Here is a 23,780-nt window from a genome sequence, read left to right on the forward strand (position 1 = left end):
CCTGTGCCCTTTGACCTAGTCTTCCCTACAGTCATGACATGTGGAGGTTGTTCATTCTCAGCATCCTTCAAGATAAGGAGAGAAGATATTCTGGCTAGAATATTTTAATTTCAGAAATAAATGAAGTAATCCTGGCCCAGAAAGAAGGTTACTATTTCTAGCTCATCACCTTAGCCACTCGGCCACAACTACAAGTGCTAATGTTTCTATTTCAAAAGGAATGTATTGATTTGCATATGTTAGTATGTGCTAAGGGGAACATCTGTGTAGCAGAAATGAATAATAAGGAAAAATTTTCTATATCTAGGGTATATTTTCCCTGACAGTGGCTTCTGTGAGTCCTATAGTTCATTCCCCTCAATTTTTCTCACATTTCTTTGTGAATAATACCACAAAAACACAGCTCTGACCTCAAAGAGAATAAGAGATAGTTGATTCTGGAGCCAAATTTGAGTGACCATGGCCCAGAACCACAGATTTAAGTTATCTAAAGTTTTATTGTCCAACATAGAACCAGTTTCATGAAATTTTTGTAGTAAGTAAACAAAGAAAAGTCGTAAATCAAGGTGCCTTTCAAACAGGTGGGCCACTGCTCGGTGGAGGAATCTCAGCCATGGGTTTCAGACACTTTGTGATAGCATTCCTGGCCCTTTCTTTAATGGGGAATACCAATCCAAAGGGTTTTATCTGTTTATCAGGATGCTCAGCTCAGCTTTATCTGCTAGTTACTTGATGTTAGGTCGAACAAGAGGTGAGCAGAGATTGGCTGTATGTCGAGTCCAAGATAAATTGGCTTTAGACTCTGTGCATGTGACATTTCAAACGTCTCTGTGTCGTTGATATTCTGGTCAGTCACTCGGCCCGTGAACGCACAGTTCCTCCCCGGGAATTCTTCTTCACTCTTACTTGGTTTGAAATGGACTTTATATAGACCCCTTCCCCCTTTCATTTTCTTCTAATTTTTGACCTCTCACCATGTCAGTGTTTACAGCTCCTCCGGGCTGAACTCTGCTTTTTAGTTCTGCTGACTCAGCACCCTTCCTGGCTTAATGCTTTGCTTGTGATTTTTTTGAATATGAGTTTTTTTTTGGGGGGGTTGGGGGGGGGAGGGATCCTTATTTGGAGAAATGGTGGAAACCTGGATTAAATTTATTTCCCCAGAAAAAAATTGACATTAATATTTCTCAGGTCTGTCCAAACCCAGTCCATATTTTAATTAAGTATTTTGGGGGTAAATATAGAGAATGAGTTGTAAGCCTGCTGCCTCTTCCCTTCCCTCCCCTTCTCTTTTTTTCTTTCCTTCCTCCTCCATATTTTCTTCCCTGTCCCCTTCCCTCCCTTACCCTCATTTTCCTCCTCCTTCCATTTTTCCTTCTCTTTCTCCTTCCCTGTCTCTTCTTCTTCTTTGTGCTCTACTGAAAGCTATGGTTGTGATAAAAGACTGCTCACTGTCTCCCTCTGTTGAATATTTGTGTTTGTTTTGTTTTCAAGGCAGTGTCATATATAGCTGCCTGTGTCACATAGGCACCTCTGATCTGGCCTTTCATTGTTTCAGGACCACATTTTATCTCCTATCTTTGTACACTAAAGCTCTTGGCCGTCATGACCTGGCCAATACTTCTGGGGTACACTGGCAGATCCTGCCGTACTCAAACATGGTCTGGATTTTCACTGTAATTTTGGCTGCTGAGCAATTCATTTATATTTTGCCCCCATCTCAATCATAAAACAGAAAAAAGTCATTTCTATTTTATTTAGCATTTCCACATATACTGTACCAGGATGGGTGTCTGTGGCCATCTAATGTGGAACTTGGCAAAAATGGAAACTCTAGGAAGGCTTAGTTTTGAAATGATACTGGCATAAATATCTATCCATCTGGAAGAAAACAGGGTTGTATCACAGTGTCACATAATATACAAAAATAAATTATAGCTTGATTAAATATCTAATTGTGACTTATAGAACAATTTAAATGTCAGAGGCAAATTTAGAAAAAAAAAACATTTATGACTTTATAGTATGGAAACTGTTCCTAAATAAGACAGGAAGCTCAGATCTATAAAAGGAAAAGACAAATATAATTGAGTACATGAAAACTAAAATAAAATGAATGAGAAAAGAACATAAATAAAACCAAAAGATAAATATTGGGTAGAACTATTTGTAGCATATATGACTGAGAAAAAGTAACACATTTAGAAGGTGCTGTGTGTGTGTGTGTGTGTGTGTGTGTGTGTGTGTGTGTGTGTGTGTGTGTGTGAGTAAGAGGAAGGGAGGAAGAGAGAAGGGTTCTAAATAAAAATCCAAGGAAAGAACAGGGAATGAAACTAGAAATTTTAGTTTAGAAACAGTAGAAAGGCAGAGAAACTCCAAAGTAACCAAGTACTGAAATGGTGTCCAACCTCACTAATAGCTAAAGAGATACACACTAATGTGGCTATGAATAATTTTTCCACCCATTAGATTAGTCAGGATGTTTTTAATTAAGAGTCATCAGAAAATTAGATAATAATGTCTTAAGTGATTTTTAAAAAGTGCACTGACAAAGATGAAAAGAAACAGGGATGAACTAGAGGTCTGTGGTTCCTTAGTAAGGGACTGAGTGACGTCACCATACTCTGAGCACCTTCACCGGGGAGGGCATTCTCACTAAATTTTCTAGTCTTCCTATCTGTCATTTTTCTGACTCATGCTTTGTCAATGAAGCAAGCACTGTGTTTTGTTATCAGGGTACGTGAGTTTTCAGGAGCAATTAATGTCAAGAAGTATAGTTTGCTGCGTTAGGAAATCTAATGGAAGCTGACTTTATTCAAATGAAGTATCAAGGCTCTGCCCTTACTGTTGTTTAAACAAACCATCTCGTCTCCTTATTACCCCATGTGAGACCTTCGCTTTAATCTTACACAGGGCAGAAAACAGAAGTACTAACACTCCTGACAACCTGTGAGCAGCGGCTGTTTATCTGGCAGGTTTCAGGATCTGGTGACTATGTTGGAGTGACAGAGGACCCTCCAGATATAAACATTTTTACATTTCGGAAAACTTCAGTCATGCCAACTGCCCCCTAGAAGAGAGCATACACGTGCTCAGGATGAAGACACCTCAATGTCAGGCCTGGGGGAGGCAGAGAAGCACATGATGGTACATAGTGCAGAATAACCAATACAGGGGCACATGAGAAAGCAAAAGGAGGAACCAGGGACTGAGAGATGGATCTGCAATTGCAGGGAACTGGGGTTCAGTTCTCAGCACCCATATGGTGTCTCGTGACTATTTATAACTATTTATGCCCTCTTCTGGCCCTTATGGGTCTCAGGTATGCAGGTATACAATATATACTTAGAGGCAAATACTCATATACATTAAAAATTAAATAAATATTAAAAGCATAGAAACCAGCATAAAAGAACACATATAGAGAATTACTAAGAAGAAATTATAGACTCAGTGCTCTGCCTAGTTTAAGAGAACAAAAGGCAAATTAGAAAACATTTATAGAGAAAAAGGAACCATAAAATAGTGCTCTAGTAGATACGAACAGTAACAAAAGAAAAATAATAAAAATAAGTAACAATTGAAATTAAAAACTGAAGAAATAGGTTTAACAATTGAAGAGATATTGTAAATCTGAGATCCAGGACGAAAGGAATTGTTTTCTGTGTACTGTGTAGACAATAAATGATGAAAAAAGTGAAGAGAGATGACAAAGACAAGTATAAACAGGATTAGCATGAGGCAGGTCATACATAATGGTACAAAAAAGCAGAGAAAAAACAAAGCAAAACCAAAAATCTTTGGGAAAAAAGAGCCATCTACGCAGCTAGCAGATCAAAACTGATGAAAGATGTGAATCTACAAATCTCAGAAATTCACTAAGTATCACCATGACAAGGGAGAAGAAAGCCCTGGCATATTGTGTAACTGACTGTTAGGCACCAACACAAAGGGAAAGCTTTAAATTTGGCAGAGAAAAATGGTAAGCTAAACTCAGAAGGGATATAGTGAAGATGGACATTGTCCTTGCAATAGTGTAGAGGGAAGTGAGAGAGACTCAAATTATGTCACCAATATTCTGAGAACAAGACCAGCAACAGAGGCTCTATATTCAGAAAAGTGATCTTTGACACATAGGGAGAGGATAAGAAAGTTTGACAGCAATGGACATAGAATGAGTTGGCCTTGAGAGAACTCTGGCACAGGATATTCTGAAGAACTCTCTCCAGTATAGAAAGAGCAAATGCACAGCTCTGGCACATGTGCAGGATGGAACCGTGAGGCAAGAGGCATATAACTGATGATAGATGTTATTGATTAGCAACAGAAATGATGTCCATGGATCCTTAAGAATAATATGGGCAATAGATTATCTTCTTTATGGTTATGTAAAAAAAGAATAATATAGACACACCATTGTATATAAAAGTAGCATACTATGTACATCAGGAGAGGTATACATATAGTTCATTTTCTGAAGGCTTTGGTAGATCTAGATGGAGCATAAAGATTCTTGTGAGTATTACTCAAAATATGTTTTATATGAATGTTGTCATTGCCCCAGACATCTAAGAGAATAGGAGAATATTCTCTTTAGTCTGTGAAAATAAAAAAATAGAATATGAAAAAATACAGCAGATGGCAAGACAAGAAAGAATATGACAGGTGGGCAAATGAAAGCAGACAAGTATATCAGTTAAGAGCAAATAATTTAAGTTAAATAAGCTAACCATTCTAGTTAAAACAAAAGATTACCAAATTAGAGAAAAATTAATTCAATTAAATCTTTAAAAATATATGTGTGGGGCTGGGGATGGGTCAGTGTGAATGTCCACTTGCTGCTCAAGTCGACTGACCTGCGTCTGTATTCCTAGAATTCACTTAAAGGCAGGAAGAGAGCTGACTCCAGAACATTCCTGCCACATGTAAATGGTGGCATGTGCTTGCTCCAGCCTCCACTGTCATCACAGACCAGTAAATAAATAAATAAATAATATTTTAAGAATTTTTATTAAATCTATCTATTATCTATCTATCTATCTATCTATCTATCTATCTATCTATCTATCTGTCATCTCTCTGTGTGGGACCATCGTTCTGCTACAACACTCTGGAGGTGAAAGGACAACCTATAGGATTCAGTTATACCCTCCTACCACATGAGACAAGCTCAGGTCATCAGACTTGACAATAGGTTCTTTTACTCCATGAATCATTAGTAAATTAATTATTTTTACATCCATTTACTTATATGTATGCACATATGCATGTACGTTGGTGAATGTGTACAAAAGTGTGCATTGGCAGGGTCAAAGAACAACTTTTGGGAGTCTCTTCCTCCATCATATGGGTTCTAGGGATAGAACTCACTTTGTCAGGCATTTCAAGTGACTTAACCTGCTGAGCCATGTCTCTGCCTCCTAAAAAAAGAAAGGAATGAATAAACAAATAAATAAATCTATAAAAATATTTATAGAAACATTAAAATTATTCTGATGGAAAAGATATAATATACATGAAACAAAGGTGATAATTTACATTTGCTAATAGCAGACAAAATAAACATTAATGCAAAAGAGTTGCTGGAATTAAAAATGGCCTGGGCAAAGGCTGTAGCTCTTAGGAAAAGAATGCACTTCATACACACACACACACACACACATACACACACACACACACACACACACACCACACACATGAAAAATAATAAGAAAAAGAATCAAATTGTGCACAATTGAGGACATAACTTTTCTCTCTGTTGTGTCTATAAGGGCATTACCAAGCATAAGGAAAACCAAGACATGTCTACAACCTCAGAGGGAGGTTTTAATTAATCAACTACAATATTATCAATAAATTAATATAATTTTACTTTTTAATTAATTAATTAGTATTAATTAATATATTCTGGAAACAGGAAGATAATTTTCTATAAAATTATAGTTTACCAATGAAAATAGTCCTGTGATATTGAAGAACTTGAGTCCATAATTTTAAAACATTCTAGAAAGTTTCACTGCCCTAGAGGATCCACCAGAAGACCTTGCCAAGCTTCCAAGAACAGGTGGTTCCTACCTGGACTTTTCAAAGTATGGACACACAGGAAATAATCCTGTAACTCATTTTATGCTTGTTTTAAGAGCCTAGTCTGCAAAGTGTTGGTATTGGGATATGGGGCCTTCTAGGAAGTGATCAAATCAGGAGGGTGGAGTCCTCAGGAGTGGGATTAATGTCCTTATAAAAGATGTCAAAGGTAGCTAGCTCCTTTGACCATTTGAAAACAGATGAAGGTACCTCATGTGCCAGAACACAGGCCTTCACCAAACAAGACCTGATGGCACCTTAGCTTGGACTTCTTAGCCTCCAGGACTAATCATGAGAAATAATTTATGCTGTTTATAAGCCATCCATAATTCCCCCAATCAGCAGAGTAGTAATATATTTATTTTTACATAATTGAATTGTGTAATTTAGTACAATTTCATATCTTACCTTTTTTGCTTTAGTATCAAAGAAAATCTTCTCCCGTGTGAGCAAGCACACTTTGTTCTATGGTGGTGGCTAGCCTGCATTTCACTTCCTAACAGAAATGTTTTCTGGTGTCTCTCTGTAATATATCGTAGCACACCTAGAGAAACAGTCATCAAGCAACATCAAAAGCACTCCAAAATCCACAAAATCCGTGTAGCACAAAGAGAGGGAAGCCTGGACAGGAAGAACCATAATTTATAGGGTTAATCGTGAAAGGCACTGCTATTTGGTGCATGCTTACACTAATTACAGCTCTTCATATGGGAAACAGACTATTCAACCACAACCTTCAAGCTACACAATCTCTGTTTCTATTCTGCTACCAAAATACAGTGCAGGACAATGGTAAGTCAAACTGCAACTTCTCATTTTTTTTCCATTCTATATTACAACACCGTCTCTTAAGACAACCATCTTATTTTTCACTAATTTAAAGAGTCATTTTAAATTTTAAAGGAGGTACAACATTAAAAGGTGGACTCTCGGCTAACTTTTGCACAATGTTCTGTTCTCAATTGGGTGACTAGAAAAAGGAAGAGTCATTTATCTGCATCCATTGTGTGACGTGTGCAAAGCCCACTCATAAGGGACATGTCTGAGGAAGACTTTCAGTCAAATGAAAGATTTTCATTTGAAGAAAGAGGAAGTTCCAAGAGGATCAAATTGATCAAATATTAATAATCTGAAAATATAATGCAATTTCTGAAAAACGAAGACTCCACTAGATAGCATATTCTTTGGAGAGAATAAGTCTTGTTTTCTTTATTCCTTTTAAAACATCCATCATTCTCTTTTGACTTTGGCTTTCTGTTTGAGACACAAATTCATTGCTATAGTCAGAATGAGGTGACATGTGCACCGTACTCCTGGACCCTTGGGGGATTGCTCCTCCATCATAGAAACAAATCCGTTCACAGCTCTCCTGAAGGACTCGGTGCACACCTGCCAGGTTTGCCAGACAGCATTTCCCTACCTCAGCCCATAAAGCGAAAGGCGCTATATTTTTAAGATTTTTGTAAGTTCAATTAACTCTCTCATTCAAAGTAATCAAACCTGTGTTTTTGAAAGTTTAATGGGAGAAACATTTCTGGTCTCCAGAAACAAGTACACTGATTCAGATTAGTACATTTTCTTCATAAGGATGGAATAGGAAATTGAAAATAAATTTATAGCCAATTTAAAATTGAGCATTCTATATTATGCAAGGTGCTATGCATGTAAATATCTTTAACGCCTCACCCAAATCTGTGTTCGTGACTATGATGGGACCTTGAGATGGTCAAAATGTGCTTATCAATCTTTTCCAAGTGAGCAAGCTGCTTTGTGGAATACATTAGAGCTTACACCAGTAAAGATTTCGGACAAAGACATGTGTCTTTTCCCTTGTCATCAATATTTTAAGTACCTTTTGCTGAGCAAGGCTTCCTGTCATGAGCTAGGGAAGCTTTCATTTTTTTTTTTTTTTTTTTCACAGAAAGGACTTCTTTTAGTGGAGGACAGAGGAGAGAGACTATTGCTCTTTGCTGCCCTGAAATCAAGGAAAATGAGTTGTGAAACCTACTTGGGTTTTCTTTCAACATTTTATATTTTTAACAATTAAAAATTTTTTTTGTTTATGTGTGTATCTGTGTGATTGTACACCGTATATAAACGGGTGCCCATAGAGGTCAGAAAAGGGCTCTGGAGCCCCTGGATATGGAGTCATAGGTGTTGTGAGCTGTGCCCATCCCCCATCATGACTGCTGGTTCTCTGAAATAGCAGGAAGCACTGTGAAACAGTGAGCATCTCTCTCTCCTTCTTCCAACATTATTTTATTAATCTTATCACTCCTTGAGTGGAGGTTTTACTTTTTAAAACACTGTTAGGTCAACAATTATATTCTTCAGCCTAATGCCAGGGAAAGCTGTCATCCAGGAAATATTTTTATGTGTGATGCCACCTGCTTGCTCAAAGATTATGAAATTTGGTCTGATGACAATGATGTACACAAAAAGGCCTTTTCTTTTCTAGAAAGAGCACCAGAGCAATGAAACTTGTGTCAGAAGCTCACAGGTTCAGTTCAAAGGCAGAAATACTTATTAGTCTTGTCCCTGGCCAGGTTTGGTGGAATATTTATATTCACAGTCCGGTACATGACACATGTCGATCACGGTGCTTTTTAAACATGACTAGCAGTGTGTGCCGAAGGAAGACCATTTGCTGATGTGTATAATGAAGCATTGTGAAGGCGTCTGGCCAAATGAGCTCATGTGCAGCTTATGTCTCCTGAATCTTAGCACAGTGATGGCCGTGAACAAGGAGTGGGGGGCTGCGACAAGCAGGAGGCGGAGGGATCATGGGGATGTGAGCATCTGCCTGCAGCAAATGAGTACATGACCCCAGTGAAGTCACATGGAAGTCCAGCATTATGGACTAGTCCCCTAACTCTTTCTGCCTCACGTCCCAGGCCAAATGCAGCTGCACCTAATGATGGGTGCCTTTAATACGGGGTGGGGGTGGGGTGGGGGTGGATTAACCTGGGTCTCTTTAAGGGTTATTTTGGACTGTTAATTTTCTGTAACCATTTGTTACCATAATGGTTGGCAAGAAAGCACCAACCTTGAGAAGTTTTGAAGAAAACACTCTTTGCGGGAAACCTTCTGGTCTGGTGTACTTTTGTTTGTCTCCCTGAATTACTCTAAAAATAGCCAGTTAGCTAGTACATACCCTTTTTAGGCTATCTAGTCTCCAAGCTTTTCTCTATATTATTTCATTTAAGTCCAGCTAATACCATTTCAAGGAGGAATAGAAATGAGTGTGTAACAGATTTAGACTAATTTATTCAAGGCAATAGCAATGTGGATTTAAAAAAAATTTTTTGATCAAGTACATTTAACCATACTAACTTAACCATAATTCCACTTAACCCTCACCAATCTCTTATAGCAATATTCATTCACAAATTTCAATACATACCAAGGAAATGTAAAATTCTTAAGCTGGAGCCATATAGTTCTAATGAGCATCGATAAGCTTTTTGTCCCCTTTGATAAAGGATAAAATGTCAGCAACAGTTGAGAAAGCACAGGAATCGTGCCCATGTTGTCTCCTCTGTTTCTTTGCAACCTGTTGAGTTTGCTTCCCAAAGCAAGACATGGGACGTGGTGAGGAGGGAGCTGACACGCACAGCAGTCCTGGGCCATGATGACAGATCTGAACTCTGTGCTCCAGGTTGCGGTGACTTTCACCACCAGCTCAACTAGCCATTGAGGGAAAGTTGCAAATTCACAAATTAAATTCCTTCCTTCCTTCCTTCCTTCCTTCCTTCCTTCCTTCCTTCCTTCCTTCCTTCCGTTGTCATTTCTTCTTCACTACCTCTCTTTCTCCATCCTTCTCTGTTTTTCTTTCCCTTTTCTCTACCTTGCTAATACATCTAGCCCTTCAGATTCATAAGTTCTGTCTCCACAGGTTCAGGCAGCTGCCTACTGAAAGCATTTAGGGGGAAAATGTGTTTATATACATCTCTACAGTACTTTTTCTTTATCCTTATTCCTTACACAATGTGACCATGACATAACATTTACATTGTATTAGTTTTTAGAAGTAATCTAGAGGCAAATTAAAGTGTGTGGAGGAGTGGTGTGTGGGTTATGTAAAAGTCCTATTCCATTTTATATAAGGGACTTATATAAACTTATATAATTTTAAATTAGTCCCCATAAATAACAAAGGACACTTGTATTTATTTTCCCAGTTCAACAGATTCCAGAGCTCTGTAGAGATGCTTGTGAGTTGGTTTCTCACACAGCTGGCCTAGTACTCTTGTCTTTTTCACTCCCTTTCATTTAATTGGCTTAGGAAGGAAATGCTTTGAATTCCTGATGCAGTGCTTCCCAAAGCTCACTTGTGGGGCTGTCACATGTGCCCTGCCGTTATGGTTTTCATGCTCAGTGCATGCCCCCCAGGCACCAAAGAATTGTCACAATTAGAAATCATCAAATAACAAGTTCTCCTGTGATCAAGAACTTAGAACTTGCTCCAAAAGTAGTATTTGTATCAAAGCTGTCTTCTACTGCCATCTTTTATCTCAACTCATTGGCTGTAGGTATACCTTTTTCCCCCCATCTTTCCTATTAGGATTACAAGGGAACATTTGGCTTAAGGGAAGGTTTTCTACACGTTTGCTTTTAGGATTGCTCAGTGTTTAAGGAGTCCTTTCTGAATGGGGTTGCTAGCCAATTTCTAGCTGAGTAATCTTTTTTTTTTTTGTCCCTCACTTGTATCAGTAGATCTGTTCACAAAGGGAGGAACATTGGCCATCTACGGTAAACATCCCTGAGAGCAGTTGCTGGCACCATGGCAGGTGACTCTAATTTCAGGCTTGCTGACCTTTTATCTCTATTAGTTGCCATAGTGATGAGCTGAGCTCTGCTTAATAGACCTTTACCAAAGTGAAGACAATCAATAGCTTTTTAAGGTGAATGTTTACGTGTTGGGGGCTCCTGATAGGCAATATCAAAATTAAATGTAGCTCTATGGATGAGTCCAATGATAGAAGCGAAGTTAGAAGTTGCCAGCATATAGAAACAGGTATTTAAGAAAAGACTTAATTCACATGGTGTATATACTTGGGGGCTTTTGTGAACACCCAGGATCCTTTGTGAGGGTACAGAAAAACAGAATGATCACTGTGGAGTGAATGGTGATTCTTTTTTTTTTTTTTTTTTTTTTACAACTGCAAACTTCAAAAGTCACAAGGGTTTGGTTAAGGATTTCTGAAGTCAAGTTGTCAGAGAACGCTCTTAGCACTCCTTGAAAAATACTCCAGACTGAGCTCTCGCCATCTATCTGCGTAACAGCCAATGATCCCAGAGGAGTCCTGAAACACACAAGATATGTATGCGGTGGCCAGTTAAAGTCTACGGTGGAAGCAGAAAAGCTGGGACTGTGCTCCACAGCCCTTTACACACAGATAGCCGACTGGCAGCTCTGGGGACTATGATGAAACACCTAGCAACAGACTGGGGAGGAATTGGGTATTTTTTTTCTTTCAAACCTAATTATTTTCAAAGGTTTTTTCATATATTTCTTTTTACCATATCCTGAGAGAAATGCAAGAATCATTAATGCACTAAGTTGTCTAGTTTTGAGCACAATGGGAGCCATCTGAGGGCAGCATAACTCATGAAGCCCATTGTCAGCCACTTATTTGGCCTCTAAAGAGCAGATGTGCTCTCAGTGGGATGGTCGCTGGACCTTTCCTAGCAGGATGGAGTTAGCCCTGTGTGTGCAGGGCTCGGCATGAGAGGGAGGCAATGCCCAACTAAGAAGGACTTTCTTCCTTTCTCTCTCTCTCTCTTTCTTTCTTTCTCTCATTTGCTAATAGGATTTATTGTCCAAATTTTCTTGTTTTCCTCCATCCTTGGATGACAATATGCTTACAAACTGAAAAGAAGACAGTATTTTACTGTAGTAATGTTTCACCTAATATTATCTGAGCCTCATTTACAGGGCTCACTGGGGAGTGCCTGTGGTGTTCAAGGCTGGCAACCTGATCTTGATTACCATATAAAGGTGGCCCAAAGTAGATGGCACAAAGCACAAAGTTGCCTTCCAGGCTCCACTTATCTGTGGTGGCCTAAGAACTTATAATCACACTACACACACACACACACACACACACACACACACACACACACACACGCACCAAAACAAACCAAAAAGTTCTAAATGAATCTCATTGCTGTCACAATATTTAGCAGCTCTGGATAATTTCCTTAGAAGGCAGTATTCCAAGATGAAATGCCAAAAACAAAAACAAAAACAAAAACCCAACAAAACAAAAAACACAACAAACAAACAAAAAACCAAAACCAACAAACCAACCAACCAAACAAAAACTATTTCTTTAACGATCTGTTCTAATTTTAGTTATCTGGTGTCAGTGTATTTTGTGGGATATGTGCATGTACACGTTAGATTCTGTTGATCTTCTATTGCACTTTCACTTGGTGACAGGTCATTTTCTGATGCAATGTACAGAGTGGGATCCCCATCATCCAAGTGGCCCACTGTTTATTTCACTATCAGCCTGTGTGTGATCATACTTTTCCAGGAAGGGTGCTGGTGAAAGGGTGGTGGGTTGTTCCTGGGTTTGCTTTTTATATTTTCACAAACTCGTCTGAGGCCTTTTCTTTCCTCAGAGGTTTGGGATGAACTCCTTGATGTTTGAGGTGTTTCAGAACTCAACTCTTCTAAATTCTGTTTTAACAGTTTGTCAAACACATCTCAAAACTTATTAAAAACAAAAATTAGGGGATGGAGAGATTGATCAGTGGTTAAGAATGTGTAATGCTTCTTCAGAGGACATGGGTTCAGATCCCAGCACCCACATCAAACTGTTTACAACTGTCGGTACATCTAGTTTCAGGTGTTTCTACACCCTTTTCAGGTCTCACAGGCACCTGCTTATATATGGTACACATATACACATATAGATAAAGGATTCAATGACATATAAATGGAAATTTAAAGTAAAAACAAAACAAAACAAACAACAGAAGCCAGTACTACTGGAGATAAGGCATGGCTGTAAAATTAAATAGTTGCAGAGTTACCTCAGTGAGTCAAAAAGAAGCAAACACCACACCAGTTTCACGAGTTCTTAACTACAGACTGTGTCTGTCATGAACTTTTTATGTGTCACTGCTTTTGCAAATTTAAAAGAAAAGTCTGAAGTGCAAGATTAATTTTCCATTTAAAAGATGACTACAAATATAGTTATGGATTTTTTCTAATCTGTATGTATGTTTGCTGTACATATGTATATTTATGCTTGTTCAAAGATTGTGTGTGTGTGTGTGTGTGTGTGTGTGTGTGTGTGTGTTTATGAAGGTCAGAGGTTGGTGTCAGGTGTCTTCTTTGCTCTATCTCCACGTTATATATTGAGGCAAGGTCTCCCACTAAAGTCAGATCTTGGTTATTTGGCTATCTAGTTAGGCAGTCTGTTCTGAGGATCCTGCTTCTGCCTCTAAATGCTGGGATTACAGGCAGGCCTCCATGTCTTCTCAGATTCTATGTGGGCTCTGGGGATCCAGCCTTGCACAGTGAGTACGTGATCCACTAAGTCAGTGGTTCTCAACCTTCCAATATGCTGACATCCTTTAATACAGTTTCTCATGTTGTGGTGACACCCAACCATGAATTTATTTTTTTGTCACTTTGTATCTGGAATTTTGGTACTGTTATGACTCATAATGTAAATATCTATGTTTTCGGATGGTCTTAGTCAACCCCTGTGGAAGGGTCATTCAACACCCCCAAGGGAGAAGCGACCCACAGGTTGAGAACCACCACACTAAGCCATCTCCCCTTCTTGTAATTATGTCTTATTATTATTTGGTTTCGATGATCACATTGACATTTCTGAAGAAGAGATCTCTTACTTATCAGGAATAAAAATAGTCAAATTTTCAGTAACCTTCACAGTTAAGAACTTCTTACTGATGACCTGCTATGAATCAAGCACTGTGGGAAACACTGGAAATTCAGTGAGGAATACCACAGGCAGCTTCTTCCTCTCACAAGGCTCTCAGTCCTCAGAGGAAAATCAGATGGTAGATGAATGAGCAAATGATTGTCATGGGGCAGTATTAGCCAGGAACTGAAGCATAGCAAGGTGCCAAGGGAGTGAGTGGAGTCTGGGAAGAAATTCTTTTAAAATCCTTAAAACTTAATTTTAATTTTAAAAACTTTGAGATGATTAAATTATATCATCTAGGCTGGCCTTGAGTTTTCCATCCTACTGTCTATGGTATTGTAGGTGTGTTGCACTGTGCCCAGCTTCATGACAGTACTTATTGGTAGGGCTGTTAGCTGAGGTCATCACCTTCTACCAGGCGTATTGACCTGGGCTTCTGGCTGGTCATTTTCCATTCTTATTGCTCCAGTCTCTACTGACACAGTGACCACTTAGAATAAAAGTTTGGTCATATCTGGGGCTGGAGAGATGGCTCAGTGGTTAAAGGCATTGACTACTCTTCCAGAGGTCCTGAGTTCAATGCCCAGCAACCACATGGTGGCTCACAACCATCCATAATGGGATCTGATATCCTCTTCTGTCATATTAGCACACATGCAAATAGAGCACTCATGTATAAATTACATAAACAAATAAATCACATAAGAAATTTCAACCAGATCTCAGAACCGCACAACAGCTTCCATGTGGAACGAAACTCCTATTCCTTCCCTTAGCCTGCAGCTCACCACACAAGGTTTTCCATCGATCCCTTGATCCCACACTCCTTTCTTTCCCTGTTTCCTGCATTCTAGGACATGTTTCTGAAGTGACCAAATAGGTGCCCACCTCTGGGTCCCTTGCACTGGCTTTCTTGGTTGTGGGCACCATGCCTCTCTGCCTGCCATTCAGTCTTGCTTTCATTGTCTCCATGACACTTCCTGGTGGGGCTTTCTAGGGCCAATCTGAAGTGACATCTTCTATCATGATGTTCCCTCTGCTGATCCATCCTTCTAGCCCTTATCGTCTTCTCTTTGTGCTGTGTAGCCCTCTGCTCAGCTCTCTGTAGTTAGAAGAGTGCATGTGCTCAGGGAATAAGGGTTGGGCTCTTCACTGTTTTATTTCCAGCATCTGGAATAATAGCAACATATTCCGAGAGCCCGAGGATTATCTGTGAAATAAATGAATGGATGGATGGACTACTGAGTAGCAAGGAGAAAACAGCACAAAGGAAAGTATCGAATATTTTGGAGGATTTTCAAACCTTCCAAGATGATGCTTCCATAATCCTACCCTGCCTCCCATTGTTGTAGGCTCAATTTTTAAACTAATATATTTTATTATGAACTTATTAACCGAGTGTACATCACTGATAACCTGACTAACTGAAACAATAGGAAAAGAGGATTAAAGAATAACAAAACTGTAAGGATATCAGTTCCGAGGCACGATTCTCTTGGCGTAATCAGCAGGATTTCTTCTGCTGGAACCTGAAACAGCCAGAACCCGGAACCTCAGCAGGAGCCCGGAGCCCTGAAGTCTTCCCTCGAGTGGTTCTCTCTAGGAGTGGCTCGAAGTGGAGAGATGAACAGCCAAAACTATCCCAAGTCTCCAAAGTCCCTGGCTCCAGTTTTGGGTTCATTTATATATTTCCTTCCAGAGTCTGTTCACAGATTTTCTCAGCTGGCAACAATCAAGCTCCTGCATGAGGTGGTTTGTCTTCTAGTGGATTAACCTCATCTGTTCTCACAAGACTGGTCCCCACCCCACACTTGGGATCATAACAAAAACAGGTTTATCTCTCCTTCTCATTGTTTTGTCCTAGGTGCAGCTACTTGCCACTTTTTTTTTCTATTATTTTTGGTTTCATTGTGGTCTTTGCCAATAAACTTAGATCTATACATTTGTGACAGCGTATTCTGGTGTAGTCACCAATATTATTTTGGTGACTCTACTTGAATTTCCAAAATAATTTTTAATGTTAGTACTTTTAAACTATTTTCCAACCTACATACAAAGTAATGAATGGGTTCTGTTGTGAAATATATATATATATATATATATCATTAGGCTTTGTGGCATATGCCTATAATCCCAGTACTGGTGAGCTGGAAGCAGGAGGATTAAGAGTTCAAGATTATCTTTGTCTACATAGTTTCAGGCTAACCTGGGCTACATAAGACCCTGTCTCAAAAATAAAATAATCTTTGAGTTTAGATTTACTGCAAAACTCTCCCATGTTTACTATAAATAAACCCTAACAGAAAAATAATATTTAAAAAAAAGAAATTGTCAAAGATATTTTACATGAGTTGATTTATGGTTCCTCTCACTCTTTCTTTTTGAACTGCAGCATCGCCAAATGTCCCTAGGCTGGGCCCCACGGAGCTGACAGTTGTTATCACTGTGCCTGTTTGCCTCCTGTCCATAGCAGCCATGCTGACAATATGGGCGTGTCAGGACCGCCAGTGCACATACAGGAAGACCAAGAGACACAACGTGGAGGAGCCCCTGGCAGAGTACAGCCTGGTAAACGCTGGAAAAACACTCAGAGATCTGATTTATGATGCCACTGCCTCGGGCTCAGGCTCTGGTACGTGTGTGTTTTCAGTAACCAAACTCTGGTTTAAAAAGAAATGAGCCACCTTTTTGATAAGAGTGTCCAATGTAAACTCATCAACTGAAGTGCTCCATGAGGTACAGAATAAATAAAGTCATGAACATAAATCTCTTTAGGGATTATGAGCAAATTGTCTACGATAGTAGCTTTTTAAAAGGCCTTTAGGATTAATTGTCCCTCCACGCATTCCCTTCTTTACCTTACCCTGTTCCTACCCACATGAAATCTTTTCATTTTAGTTTCTCCTTTATCTCTCCATAACACTACATCCCATTCTCCCTTCCTTTTTTTCTTTTTAGAGAGAGACAGTCATACACACAAATACACACAGACACACAAATATAGATAGACACAAATACACAAACACACACACACACACACACACACGCTCGTGCACACTCATATGTATGTATGCATGCTCGCAGACCAAGAGGCAGATAGAAGAATAAGAGGGAAGGCATTGAGTTGGGTTGGGAGGAGTTGATGGAGGGGAAAATATGATCAAAATATACTGTATGAAAGCTTTAGGGCGGGGGTGGTTGGATGAGGAAGAAAACTGTCAAAATGCCTTCTCAGATGTCCACTGCAGCTTCCTGGGTCTAATTTGTGTCTTTTACACCTTGGGATTTGATTCCTTGTTTGTTTTGGCTTTCCATTTGTTCTGCACCCCTGCTCATTGTCAGAGCCATCACTGCCATGTTCTCGGTCTGTTTAATGGAAACAGAGCAGTTCGGTGGGGTTGGGTTTAAGTCTATGAAATATGGGAAAAATGGTTAACAAAGCAGTTTTCTTGTGCATATTTGTTTGTGGTCATCAAGGCCTTCTGGATCCGTAGGCATCCACCAAGATGTACATTTGAAGCTAACAAGGAGCTGCCCTGGAATTAAATCAGTATTATGTTCTGGAAACCCAGAAATGGGAGCCTGAAGGAAGCTCACAGCATTCCTGCCTGACTTCTGTGGCTCCAGGTTATCTACTCACTGTTATCCCAACTTTACATTTCCTTCTTTAATGAGTTCGGACCTCCGATGAGGAAGAGTCTTTTTCATAGCATAAAACACTGGAGGGGAGGGGAGGGGAGGGGAGGGAAGAGGAGTAAGAGCAGAGCAGGTTTCCCTGAAGGTATAGGGACTCCTCTCTTCCCATCTGAATTTCCAGAAATCCTTAGCCCTTGGCTTTGCAGAAATATGACCAGGAGTACACACTTCAGAAGTTCTTACAACTCTCCTTGTTTTAGAAGGATCATTGGTGGTGTCATTACTCCAGCCAGGGATGGTGGTACCTGTCTATAATCTCAGTAGTGAGGAGGCTACAGTAGGAACCTCTCCAGCTAGAGACTAGCCTGGGCAAAAGCTTGCATTGAAAAAAAAACAAAGCCGGGCCTGGTGGCGCACGCCTTCAATCCCAGTACTCGGGAGGCAGAGGCAGGCGGATCGCTGTGAGTTCGAGGCCAGCCTGGTCTACAAAGTGAGTCCAGGATGGCCAAGGCTACACAGAGAAACCCTGTCTCGAAAAACCAAAAACCAAAAACCAAAAACAAACAAACAAACAAACAAAAAACCCCAAAAACCAAAAAAGGAAAGGAAAGGAAACAAAATAAAACACACAGCTTTGAGGAACTCTCCCACTGGTGGATGTGAGCAGTAGCCAGGAAGATACAGTTAATAGAGGCAAGAAAAAAACAACATCACATTCATATGGGCGCCCTTATTTAACAGGAAGCACTCTGGATGCATCAGAAAGGAACAAGATTTTGCTCACCCAAAGAGTCTAATGGTCTATGCCGTCACTATAACATCAAGTGAGACTTTTTTCTTTTTAAACGGAGGAAACCAAGAGAGGAAAATCTTGCAATTACAAAGCATATAAAGCTGTTATACAAATTATGTCATTGTATAGCAGACTTACATAGTTTTTTCTTAATAGCAATATTCCCCAGTATTCAAATTCTGCTTCTTTGGATGTTTCATGTTGAGATCTACTGTACCCCGAATTTTTGAGGACTGGTAACATTCCAGCTCCAAAGATCTCTCTGGCTTATGCTCAATTTCTAGAAACACATTTGTTTCCTTTCCTTTCCTTTTCTTTTCTTTTCTTTCCTTTTCTTTTCTTTCCTTTTTGGTTTTTCAACACAGGGTTTGTTTGATTAGTTCTGGCTGTCCTGAAGCTCACTCTGTAGACTTGGCTGGTTCCAGACTTAGAGATCCTCCTGCCTCTGCCTCCCAAGTGCTGGGACTAAAGGCATGTGCCTTAACCACACATTCCTTTACAATGTTCCGAGGACCATTCTTCTGTGTATTTCTCACCGCAACATTGTAGTTCACTTGATGATATTAGGTACTGTCCCAGGTAGTTTTTATTGTCAACTTGACACAATCTAGAGTCATCTGAAAGGAGAAGCCTCAGGTGAAAAGCTGCCTGGGCCAGGATGGCCATTGGGCATTTCTATGGGGGAACTCTCCTAAGTGCTAACTGAAGTAGCTGGGCATAGGCCACTGTAGGTAGGAGCATCCTTGGGCATATGGTCCTGGGCTGTACAAGAAAGCTAGAAAAGAATAGGCCAGGGAGCCATCCAGCAAGTAGTGTTTCTCCATAGTTCCTGCCTCCAGGTTCCTGCCCTGACTTTCTTCAAGGATAGATTGTGTCCTGGAAGTGTAAGACAAATAAACCCCTTCCCCCGCAAGTTGCTTTTGGTCATTGTGTTCATTTTTCTGCTCTTTAAGTGTATTGAATCTGATCAAGGATTTCTTCTCCAAGCAAACCCATGCAAATTAAGAAGCAGAAGACTAGGTTTGTAATTTAAGAAAGGAGTAATGAGCTGGCAAGATGGCTCACTGGGTAAAGGTGCTTGCCACCAAGCCTGAAGACCTGAGTTCATTTCCCAGGACCCACACAATAGAAAGAGAGAGCCAACCCTGACAGATTGTTCTTTGGCCATGAAATCCTTATGGTGCCCTCATTCTACATACAAATAAATAAATGAAATTACAATTTTTTTTTTTTGTAGGAAGGGTTCATGATCTGAAGAGAAAAACAAAATCTCGACACGTGGCACTGACCCAGATCAGTGTAGGAAGCTTGTTATTTTTTTTTTCTTTAGTAGATGGAGACCATTAAAGAGGCCTACAACCATTCAAATTTCATTAAACACCGATCATGGCATACCCAGCCTCAAGGCATATACCTACAACATAATTCTACACATGAGGCTCAGGGAAGATGGAGTGGAAAGGGAGTAAGAGCCAGAGGAGTGGGAAGTCAGCTGTGAGGTTGTGCCTCCTAGAAATGGCAGGGAAATTTCTCCTGGGGTACCTCAACTATATGGCTGCCTGAACAAGACAGAACAAGGACAACACCAATAAACACGGACCTGCCAAATCTCACGGAGTTCTGTGTTTAAACAAATACCTAATGGACTCATTGGGTTGTATTTTATATATTTATATGTATTATACATGTAACAATCAAAATGAAAGAAAAATGGACATTAACCTTTTGAATACTCTTAAAAGTTTATCTTCAAGCATGGATATGAATTTGTTGGCTTCTGGATTCTTTGAGATTCTTTGAGACTATTCTAAGACATTTTATGAAAGGAAGAAGGAAGCATGCCCAAGCTTGATCATTTCTTTCTGTTTTGCAATGAAGACTGAATCCAGGGTCTCACACATCACAGGCTGGGCAGGTTATCTTTCTCTGAGGGGGGTGTGTTTGTGTGTGTGTGTGTGTGTGTGTGTGTGTGTGTGTGTGTGTGTGTGTGTGTGTGTCTGTGTGAGGGCAATGGTCACAAGGTGTCACTAACTTGTCCAGGTTAGCCCTGCCTCAGCATCCCAAGTTGTTTAGGTCCCAGAGCTGTGTCCCCAGGCTCTGCTTATGGATACTTTTCCTTAAAGACAAATTGCAACAAGTTTTAGGCATTCTGTCTCTGTATAGCCAGTTCGTTTGGCAGTGACCTCCTTGATTATTGTCTTTTTATTACCTGCTTGTTTAAATTCTGAGGGGAGGGTATGGATTTGGGGGCGGGGAAGTGGGGAGGTTATAAGAGGCATGGAAAGAGGAGGAAACTAGGATCAGAATATATATATGAAAAGAAAATCCACTTAAAAAATTAAAAGCACATGCCTTTGGTCATCAGGGAACAGGTTTACCTTCAGCAAAGCTTCTTCCATAATAGCTTGCCCATAGGGAGGGGACTGGACCTGTCTGCTTCTTCTCAGCCTTTCTCAATTGGTCGGTGACCTTGGAGCTGAGGCAGCTTTGTCAGATATTGAAAAACCCTGATTATGAAGCTTATCCATGACCAGGTCAGGGACAAATTTCAAAGAGACGGAGAGCCTACAAAGTGAAAATAAAAGATGTTTTATTGGAGTCTGTTTGAGAGTGGGCTTTGTCTCAGGCGGCTTTTAAGGACGTAGGAAGCCTGTTCCCTTTGTTTTACGGTATGCATTCTGACAGATGGTGACACAAGCCAGACCCCAGCTTTCTACAATCCCTGGTGAAAAGATTAAAATGAACACACAGCAAGAGGCGAAGTTTCTGTTCAAATGCAGCCTAAAGCTGTATAGCACAGAAACTACTCAGATCCATTTGTTATTTGCCTCAGAAGATAGTGTAGCAGCCTTCATTTTCACTGTCTCTTCCTGCTCACCCCACGGACCCACTTTCACATTACTCTTTGTCCATGTACTGCAGTGTGAAAACACTACCATACGGGTTCTTTTCTTTCTTTGTCAATGGTAATGTGGGGAGGGGGACACTGAGTTTTGACTTAGTAATTAGTAGCGTCACTTTGTGCCAAACACATTGGGTACAGCGTACAAAGATAACCCTAGATACTTTTTGCGGGATGTCTCTTTTCCCACAGACCTGTCCTGCTATGGGGCACAAAGCATTCTGAGGCAGCCTCGGGCAGCAGCAGACCTTCTTCAGGTCTGATTACTGACAGCGTCCAATTTTCTCATCGATGGATGATGAGGCTGAACCAGATGGTCCCCAAAGAACTTTTGGACTGTGGGGTTTGGTGACTAATTGTTGAGGCTCATACCAGTGAATTTATAGTCTGTGCCTATTTACCATCGTGGGTGGTTCTGCTGGAGCAGAGAACATCTGTGTAAACACTGGCTCATTCTTGGAGCAAGGGACAATGCTCCCAGGAGCCACATGGACATTGTTTTCTCCAGCCACCTGGGGACAGTGACAAGGACCAAATTGATTTTCTAGAATACTCTCAGCCTGCAGCCTCTTTAACCGTTTGCTTTCTAATGATACAACTATAGGAATAATAAAACCTTCCAACGGGCCTTATGTTGAAAAGTCAACAAATGAGAAGAAAGAATATTATAACTCATTCTGATTCCATGCTGTGGTTCAGTTTCTCTTCCATGCATAGTTTGAAAAGCTACAAATTTATAGAGATAAAACATACTGTACTATTTTCAATTAACAGTGTAGCCAAGTAGCTTCTGGTGTCATTGGAATACCCTTTGCTAGCAGCGCCATCAGGGTTATATAGTGTATTCTGAGACTGCTGTAATGTTAAGAGGGTAACCATTGTTGACCATGCATTATGTCAGGTACAGCGCTAGCTGCCTAACTTCCTTATTAACTCTTATACTGTCCCATTTCCCAGAGAGCAGTGCTAAAGCTCTTAGGAGTTCAATAACATGTCCGTGGTGATTACATGACACAGTTGAAACTGGAGCCCAAGTCTTTACTTATCTCTGCTTTTTGTCTCTGCACCATATTTCACAATTGTCTTCTTCACTTGAAAGGCTTCCTTTTTGTTTTCTATAGGTAACAATGTATTTAATATTTCTACATGGATTATCTACATTTTGCATTAATTCTATGGGATTGAATTTTAGAAGTAGAGATACTGTTTTAAAATATATACAACCCATCTGGGCATGGTGGTATATACCTTTGTGCCAGCACTTGAGAGAGGCAGAAGCAGGCAGGTCTCTGTGAATTTGAAGCCAGCTTGGTCTGCATAGTGAAGGCCCAGCCATCAAGGGATACATAGCCTCTGTCTCAAGGCAATCACAACAACAACAACAAAAAATTAAGAGTATTATACCTATTCACAGAACATATTTTCCTTGTATTTATTTATTTCCCAGACAACACTCAGTCATTGAATTTGATTTCTTATATGCACATGTTAATTTTGTTTTTAAAAAATATCACAAAGGGTTCTTTCCCTTTTGAAGTAGTGCCTGGAGTTACGGATGTTTTCCTTTGAGTCAGACTGGCTTCATGGGAAAATTCAGGAGGATTTGCCACAATTCTTAGAAATCAGATACCTGCAGCAGCAGCAGGCTGTGTTCCAAAGTTTTGTTTGTGAATAAGAGACAAGACATTAATCATTTAGGACATTTACAGATCGTGTCCTGGCACCACAGTTTGTTGTAATGATGCTTATTCTTTCAAATTTAATATAATCACTAAAGTGCTTGAGTGTTTGGTGTTCATGCAACAGTGACTGTCATTGTGACTTTTGTTTGTACAATCTGTTCATCCTTCCTTTGACTAGGTCTGCCTCTTTTGGTTCAAAGAACAATTGCAAGAACGATTGTACTTCAAGAAATCGTAGGAAAAGGTCGGTTTGGGGAAGTATGGCATGGAAGGTGGTGTGGGGAAGACGTGGCTGTGAAAATATTCTCCTCCCGAGATGAAAGATCTTGGTTTCGCGAGGCGGAAATTTATCAGACGGTGATGCTGCGTCATGAAAACATCCTTGGTTTCATCGCGGCTGACAACAAAGGTGAGGTCACTGTCACCAGGGCTGGCAAGCAGCACCAATGTCGGATTGCTTGCCAGTGAGAGGTGTCACTCTGTTTCAGGAAAAGACATAAAAATCCTATCTTCTTTATTATTAAAAAATATTCTCTTTTCTTTGCCACATGTAAATGGCCATGGCTAAGCAGTTGAACACGGCAGCAAATGATAGGTGTGAAATTATGATGACACAGAGAAGCCGATGTTTAACATAGAGGATAACTGGTACTGGGCAGGGATCAGCCATCTGCCACTGGAGCCAGCCTGGGGAGAATAAAGTCAACTGGGCTAGTTGTTCTGTCTTTAGTCACTCTGGTTCACAGAAAGATCTAGACAGAGGCATTTTGGAATGTGGA

The 23,780-nt window shown here is 40.1% G+C and overlaps 1 protein-coding gene across 1 annotated transcript in view; it reads left to right on the forward strand.

Moving 5' to 3' along the window:
- Positions 1 to 23,780, forward strand: part of Acvr1c (activin A receptor type 1C) — a 76,407-nt gene that overhangs the window by 39,874 nt on the left and 12,753 nt on the right. The window contains exons 3-4 of the mRNA XM_051166579.1: positions 16,381 to 16,620; positions 23,180 to 23,410. Of these exons, the coding sequence (XP_051022536.1) occupies positions 16,381 to 16,620; positions 23,180 to 23,410 (471 nt within the window). The remainder of the gene's footprint in view (positions 1 to 16,380; positions 16,621 to 23,179; positions 23,411 to 23,780) is intronic.

This window comes from Acomys russatus, chromosome 24 (genome assembly GCF_903995435.1).
Source record: "Acomys russatus chromosome 24, mAcoRus1.1, whole genome shotgun sequence".
Taxonomy (NCBI): domain Eukaryota; kingdom Metazoa; phylum Chordata; class Mammalia; order Rodentia; family Muridae; genus Acomys; species Acomys russatus.